Source organism: Cryptomeria japonica, chromosome 8 (genome assembly GCF_030272615.1).
Source record: "Cryptomeria japonica chromosome 8, Sugi_1.0, whole genome shotgun sequence".
Classification (NCBI taxonomy): Eukaryota; Viridiplantae; Streptophyta; class Pinopsida; order Cupressales; family Cupressaceae; genus Cryptomeria; species Cryptomeria japonica.
The window spans coordinates 582,467,606-582,475,457 of NC_081412.1; the positions used below are offsets into that span (position 1 = coordinate 582,467,606).

At 32.3% G+C, this 7,852-nt stretch overlaps 1 protein-coding gene across 2 annotated transcripts; it reads left to right on the forward strand.

The window, feature by feature from the left end:
• The first annotated feature begins 440 nt into the window (after positions 1 to 440).
• Positions 441 to 4,479, forward strand: LOC131053067 (protein DETOXIFICATION 29). Of its 2 annotated transcripts, none has more exons than XM_059209940.1 (8): positions 441 to 929; positions 1,746 to 2,287; positions 2,397 to 2,483; positions 2,596 to 2,646; positions 2,741 to 2,979; positions 3,443 to 3,558; positions 4,035 to 4,121; positions 4,225 to 4,479. In XM_059209940.1, exons 1-8 carry the CDS (start codon positions 633 to 635, stop codon positions 4,261 to 4,263), a joined length of 1,458 nt encoding a protein of 485 aa, XP_059065923.1. In that variant the 5' UTR covers positions 441 to 632; the 3' UTR covers positions 4,264 to 4,479. The 2 variants fall into 2 exon arrangements, with proteins under 2 accessions (XP_059065923.1, XP_057843653.2); XM_057987670.2 differs by having other exon boundaries at positions 3,443 to 3,492.
• Positions 4,480 to 7,852: the final 3,373 nt, after the last annotated feature.

The window sequence follows — 7,852 nt, forward strand, 5'->3', positions numbered from 1 at the left end:
GAAGATATTTCAAATTATTCTTAACTTTGTAGAAGAGTTGACTTGTCAAATTCCCTACTTAAAAATATTCTTATTAAGTTCACATGGTCAAATATGATGCCACATCAGCATACATTTTTGTGAAGGTGTCTAAAATGGTCTCAAATTGTGGCAAGACCAATATGTATGCATCATGTTGTGTTTACTTATGAGCTAATGTGGCATCACATGACTGATTACTTTTTGAATTTTAGAAGTATTTTTTTTGAAATAAATATTGACATGACATTTTTAGTGGACCACTATCAGCTATCTAATTACATGTGAACCTTGAATTTCTTTTATTAAGAAATGTTAAAAAAAAATAGATACAAAATGAACGGCAAATAGGCTACCAAGAAAAAAGAGCACCAGTCCACTTACAGACAGCTGCAAACCAAACCCCGACAACCTATTACAAGCTGTAACAGCAATCTAGAAATATAAACCAAACCCCACAACCTATTACAGCAATCTAGAAACATACAGCAAATCAGAAACCTCCATTGTGACTTTAAAACAACATGTGAGTCCTGAAATAGTTTCATCATCTCTACAATCTTAATTGATTTGGGTATTGAGATTGAGTACTGTGACATTTTCCTGCGTAGTAAATGGAAAATTCTCCCAACACCCCACTTCTGGTACCATCTGACCTTAAGGGATGCCAAAAACAAGTGGCTTGTCTCGAAGACTACGTCCCTACATCTTTCTCCAGAAATTTAGGCAGGGAAATCTGGAAGGAGTCCAAGAAGGTGTTGAGCTTGGCTGCCCCTGTGGGATTCAACAGGGTAGCCACCTACGCCTTTGGGGTTATCACTCAGTCGTATGCTGGCAAATTCGGCACGGTGGAACTTGCTGCTGTATCCTTGGCTACTAGTACCATTGGGGGAATCTCCTTAGGGCTCATGGTATGTAACCAGCAAGTCTTTTAAATGATTTGCCAGTTTATTGTTGAAGAGTATATTGCATTATTGTGGCACCGCTGTTATCCTTCTGGATCACTGGTTTTGGTTCGAATAGTTACAGAGATATAGTCTCTAATTCAGGGTCATGGTCATGTCAAAACTTTCATTTATGATTAGTGGAAAGCTTTTTTTTAGCAAAAGAATATTAATAGGGTAACATATAAAGTTTAGAGGATGTTAGTCAATTTTAAGTGTTTAACATTTTTAATGTAGAAATATATTTTTAGTGTGACAACATATTAAGTCTAGAAAATGTCAGTCAACTCTAAATATTTAACATTTAAGCTTAGTGTGTCTGATTTAAGCCATTTCTACTAATAGTAGCATAAATGTAGCAAGACAATGAAGTTGGGAATTTGAAACACTAACTAGATAAAGTTTCTGTCCTGAAACATTTTTTAAATGATAAGATTTGGAGGACATAAGACTGGGTTTCATTCAAAGGAGTTTTCTAAAAAATTTTAGGGAGAGCTGTTAAAAACTATTTGAATTATTTTAAAGAGGGTTGTTTCATGAATTATATAATACACTTTAGATTTAAGAGTTATTCCAAAAAAAAAATTAAAAATTGAGGTCAAAACAGTTCTAAAGAACAAGGTTAGAAAAATGTTAAACTGGACCCACGACAATTCAACATGCTTTTGTCAAATCATGGATAGTCAATTTTCCAAATTCTTTTAAAATGACGCAAAACAAGAGATATTTTTTATCATGATTTTTCGAGATCATTTTAAATCTGACTCAAGAAATACGGTGCAGACAGGAATGTCAAGTGCGCAACAGACGGTGTCTGGTCAAGCATTTGGTGCAAAGAAATTCAACCTTCTTGGGGTTTACCTGCAGCAAGCTTTTATAGTAATGAATGGAACTGCGCTTTTATTCAGTTTAGTGTATCTTTTTGCAGCACCTCTTCTTAAGGTGCTGGGGCAATCAGAACAGGTGGCCGACCTGACTGGACAGTTTGTCCTTTGGTCCATTCCTCAACTATTTGCATATGCAAACTATTTTCCTACCCAGAAGTTTTTCCAATCACAACGAAAAGTCATGATCCAGGCAGTGATCTGTGGAAGTTCATTGGCTTGCCATGTTTTCTTGAATTGGTTGCTAATCACTAAGCTTGGGTTTGGACTTCTTGCGTTGGCTATGGCCTTGAATGCATCCTGGTGGTTAGTTGTTATAGGACAGTTTACATATGCTGTGTTTGGACCATTACCAGAAACATGGACAGGGTTCTCAGTTTATATCTTTCATGATGTTTGGAGCTTTATAAAGCTTTCAGCTTCATCTGCTGTGATGGCATGGTCTGTACATAATTGCTTTTAAAAGAGTTCAAATATTTACTTAGAACTCTTCACAATTCAAAGTCTTTCTTTTTAGTATAATGGCTTTTATATTTTGCAATTGATGCAGTGTGGACCTCTGGTACTATAGAGTTTTGGCTCTTTTAACTGGAAACCTGAAAAATCCAGCTATCGCAGTGGATTCATTTTCTATTTGGTATTACTGAATCTCACACTTTTGCCCCTGTTGGATTAAATTTGTAATCACAAAATAGCCTGCATCCTTTTCTGGCTTTTCCATAATATTGTTAAGAATGAAACTTGTGCAGTTTAAGTGCATATGAAGGGCTCATGATGTTGAATAGCCGTGCTGCAACTAGGTTTGTGAAACTTCAAATTTACTCACATTTTGACGGTCAATACTTTATCTTTGATCTCCAAATGAACACTTATACATTGCCTATGAATTTGCAGTGTCATAATATCAAATGAATTAGGAGCTGGGCGTCCAAAGCGTACATTATTTGCTGCCTCTATTTGTGTAGGCATAGCATTGATATTTGGGACCATATTTTTCACTTGCATTATCATAGCTAGACATGATATTGCATCCATCTTCACCAACAATGCCACTGTTGGTCACATGGTTTATGAGTTGTCAATATTCCTTGCATTTACACTGCTTATCAATAGTGTTCAACCGATTCTGGCAGGTAATTTCCAATATATCTTCTTACTTGTTTCATGATGGTGTATACTTTTAATGTACATTGAATCTAAAATACAAAACCTTAAAACCATACATAAATATTAATGCATTTGTTTGATCTTTTGCTATGCTATTAATCTTCGAATTCTAATTTGTTGCGTAACCAATTGGATTATTGTTTCCATGAAATTCACTTATCTGCCATTTGAGTGAAAATTTTGCTCTTTTCTTCTTGATTCAACTCTAGTGTTCATTAATTACTTCTTTTTCTGTTTGTACATTTTTACAGTTTATGTAACACTAACATCTGAATTAGTTCTATATATTATCTATAAAGGAAGATATCAGCTAATTTCAAGAATATTCTGTTATGTTTTTACAGTTATGTAACACTGGCATCTGAATTAATTCTATATCTAACCTATAAATGAAAATATCGGCTAATTTCAAGAATGTTCTGTTTTCAGGAGTAGCGGTTGGCGCAGGATGGCAAGCTTATGTAGCTAAAGTAAACATAGTATGTTATTATTTTATTGGTCCTATTAGTGCTTTTCTGGCGTTCAAGTGCAATCTTCAAGTGAAGGTTAGTTTTAAAAAAATATTGTCATAAGAGAAGAGTATCAGTAGTGGTTATAGTTATTTTCCTACATTCATAAATCTTAAACGGTATATTGGATTTCAAAGAGTCAAAGAGTCAAAGAGTCAAAAAATATACATTTCAAAGTGTCGCCCAATACCTACTTAAAAATGTTCCAATAATCGTCCACTCAAAATTGTCAGTATTTGTGGACAAATGTCCCAGTAATTGTGTACAAATGTCCCAGTAGTGATGCACAAATGAACCAATTATGGACCAAAAAATCTAAAAAATAGATTGGGTGAAACTTATTAATGAACTTTTCATAATCATTTTTCTAATTTCTTTAAAATTAATAATTAAAAGATTGAATACACAAAGAAACACTGCAATTCCACTACTATTACTCTTGATTTAATTTATAACAATTCAATTGTGCTGAAACCACATTGATGCACTCCCATGTTTCAATTTTACCTCAGGGAATTTGGACGGGACTCCTGGTTGGGACATCATCACAGATATTGATACTTGCATTTAACACTTATCGGACGGATTGGGATAAAGAGGTAAGTAATATATGCAAGTTTGAAGCTAAGGTTATGAGGTTTGTTACTTATTGTTGGGTATGTGTGTAACATGCTTATGTATCTCATTCATAAATATGTACAGGCTAGTGCAGCCAAAAATCGTTTCAAAGTACCAGGATGATCTCGTCTGTGCTCTAAATGAATTATGCCTTCTTTTCGTCGTTTGGAATATTATGAGCATTATATTAGAAGGCAGTTATTAGACTTGTGAAGAGAAAGTCATCTGTAACTTATTAAGTGGAATTTGATCAATTGATCATAACCTCATTTTCATATTAGTTCCAAAATGTTATTATCAAAGATATTTGGGCTTAAGAGACTTGATATTGTTACGTCACCTTAATTCTAAAATTCATTTCTTGTCCTTGTGCATATATAAGCATATCTATTTTTTCGAAGAATTAATCTGATTCAATAAACATATTATGAATCAAGCGATGTAATCTTTCTTCACCAACATATATGTTGTTATAAATTTCTAGTCTTCAATTAACAATGGCAGTCGAACTATACCATGATTTCAAACTTTTATATTTAGTTTTGAAATGATATACTTTTCATATCATATTGAGCTATAAATATCCAAGAATGACATTTATTTACTTGTTTTCACACTTAAATAGATGCTTGTGGTCGAATTGAGATATGGGGTAAAAAGATAATCTCTATCATACAAAAGAAAATATTTGCTATTGAATCTAAGAGGTCGATCAACCTAGACTAATTGTATTCAATGAGTCACAATTGGCTGTTAAATTAATGGAATATCTTGGGTATGATTTATCCTATCGATGTTAGTCAATTGATAGTACATGAAGAATAAGTTATTATGTAAAAGTTCTTTGTTGTGGGTTTGACACATGCATGTATGTGCAAGGATGTACATACATGTACACATGTATGGTGCCAAGGAGCAACCACTTGTACTCATAACTAATAATATGAAAGAATAATATGAATAAATCTCAAGACGACCTATCCATGCAATAATAAATATAATGAAGATGAAAACATAAGCTAGTCAAGAGGTATACTACCTCCAAATGAGTCTTGTGTAATAATCCCTAAACAACTAACATAATGCAATGTGCCATGCCATAGTGGTTAAGCCCACCTAGTCAAATCAACCAAAACTTGAGGAATAATATAACAAGTCGAGTAGGGTGGTGAAGAATGATAACGTGTTAAACATTCTTTTCAACTATGTAAAACTTTTTGTCAAGGTGACATAGTGTTCTGCATGCATCCATCAATTCAACAAAATCAGATACACTTCCTATTCAAAAGGTCATACTAGTTAGGAGGTACCTATAGTGTGTGACCAACTAGAGTCATGTAGTTTCTAAACACAAGGCTAAGATGGCAATGGGACCTAGTCATGTGTATACCCTCATGAAGCGCTGGGCCACTTCTATTAGGAAGGTGTGTGGGTGATCACCAAGTCCATGGTTGGAGGTAAAGCACCTTGATGATGCTCGGGTGAACTCACAATACTGGTTCCCACTTTTTGACCAACTTTGACACTTAGATGAACATTTTCCAAAAAACTTCACTTTCCGACACCTATAACTTTTAAACCGTTAAGAATTTGAAGATGATATATACTAGTGATTTGTAACATCCTTTTTGTAGATTCTAAATATAGTTTTTTCAAATTTTTTTGAATAGAATTTTATTAAGTTTTCCATCTCCCTCAAAAGTAGTTTTTTACAACAAACAACATTTTTTAAGAGTGATGTGCATCTCGAAACGTATAATTTTTTTTCTATATATGATAAAAACTTATCTTTGTTAAATTTTGGTTTGTAACATTAATACCCAGGGCATGCAGTTGGTTTGATAGTGATATGTTGAATATTTTTTATTTTATTAATTTTTGAAGTCCGACTAATTATAATTTAGATATAGGTGTACGTTTGAACACATAACTTGTTCTATATATCAAAATTTAGTTTTATTTTTTTTGTTAGAAAGAAGACATCAATACTTAGTGTATAGATATTTTTCAGAATTTTTTTGAATTAGTTTACTATTTTTTCCAATGCATTGAATAAAGAAGTTCATGTTCGGTGAAAAACCTACATTCATAAAAATAAAATAAAAATATATTAAAAATTATACAATTTGGAAAGCTTATAATAAGGACTAAATCCTTAAGAAAACAAAACTTCTAAATGAATTCGTTTGACCCCTCAAAAGCTAATGTAAAATTAATTTTTTATTAGCATTTGATAGATGCAAAGGAGACTCCATTGCAAGTATGATTTAGAAGTAGAGAGGTTCTATCCAAGAAATTTTTATCTAAGAGCCTTTGATCTAACTCTCTTCAATTAATTACTTCAAATGGGACTTCTTAAAGCTTGAATCATTATATTTTCTAAAAAATGTATGATTTCAGCAAAAATCAGGATGTACCAAAAAGTGGGAACCAACTTTGTGAGTTCACCCGCTCTCACTCCTACAGAATAAACTGAGAATTGTATGAGATTCTAGATTGGAAGGCAAAACATGAGTAAACTCTAACCCTTCTCATTTTCTGTTTGCATATTCTTAAATGTTAGAAGGAAAGTACATGTTATCTATAATGTTTGTGTAATTTCATTTGGATGATTCTTTGATAGCATTTCATTTCTTGATTTAGAATAAATAGGAAAGTTTCAAAAAAAATGATTTATGTAAAGTTGGCAATTCTTCTTATGAAAAATTTAAAACATTTCCTTATGTTTTCTTAATGAATTAGTTAGCATGTTACAAAATTGTCATTTTATATCTCCTCAATGTTGCTAAGGACTTTTTAAGATTAGGACAATTGCTAAATTAAATAAATTCTACCTTCATAGACCTTATTCCTAAGAACAAAATTGCTTCCACTATGCAAGACTATCATCCTATAAGCTTATGCAATAAATTTAAAAAAATTTCTCTAAACTTATAGTGAATAGGTTGAAAGATATTCTCAATAAGATAATAAATGATAACCAATTTTTTTTTGTTAAAGCAAGACATATTTTGGATGTCGATTTGACAACTCATTAAATCATTTGTTCTATTGAATTAAGTAAAATACCAAGGATGATGCTAAAACTAGATATCTCAAAACCTTATGATGAGCTATTATGGCCTTTCCTCATGGAAATGTTGTAGAAATTCAGATTTAAAAGAATATTTCTTGAGTCGATAACTACATGTGTTACTACTAGCTATTTGATGCTAGTGAATGGTGTTCCTAGGGAATTTTTCACTTGTAGTGAAGGGTTATGATAGGGTGATCCTCTTTTCCCCTATCTACTTACAATTATGGTTGAAGTCTTGGGGAGAAATATTCAAACAATTCTAGGTTAGAGGCTACTTAAAGGGATAAAGGCTAATCCTTTTGTTTCTCTTGAATCTCATCAATAGTTTGTGGACGATGCTATTTTTTTTAAGAGAATTTGTTATTCTGGATAGGAATTAGAAGTCTATTTTAAAAGATAAAACCAAGGCTTTTTGTTAATATATTAATGATAATAAAAGAAATATCTATTTATTTAATGTGGATCAATTGATAAAAGATAGAGATATGGGAATTTTGGGGTACCAATTTGTTGTTCTTTTGACTACCTATCTTGCTCTTCCTTTTATTCATATGAAACCAATTAATAACTATTGGAATCAGATTATCGAAAGGTTTCAAAAGAAGTTGGCATAGTGGAAAGGTAAAATTTTAATTC

Coding starts and splice junctions, on each gene's coding strand:
- LOC131053067 (XM_059209940.1), top strand. CDS start 633: ATGGAAAATTCTCCCAACACCCCACTTCTGGTACCATCTGACCTTAAG. Junction 2,647..2,740: donor AATAGCCGTGCTGCAACTAG/GTTTGTGAAACT, acceptor ATGAATTTGCAG/TGTCATAATATCAAATGAAT. Junction 3,559..4,034: donor AGTGCAATCTTCAAGTGAAG/GTTAGTTTTAAA, acceptor ATTTTACCTCAG/GGAATTTGGACGGGACTCCT.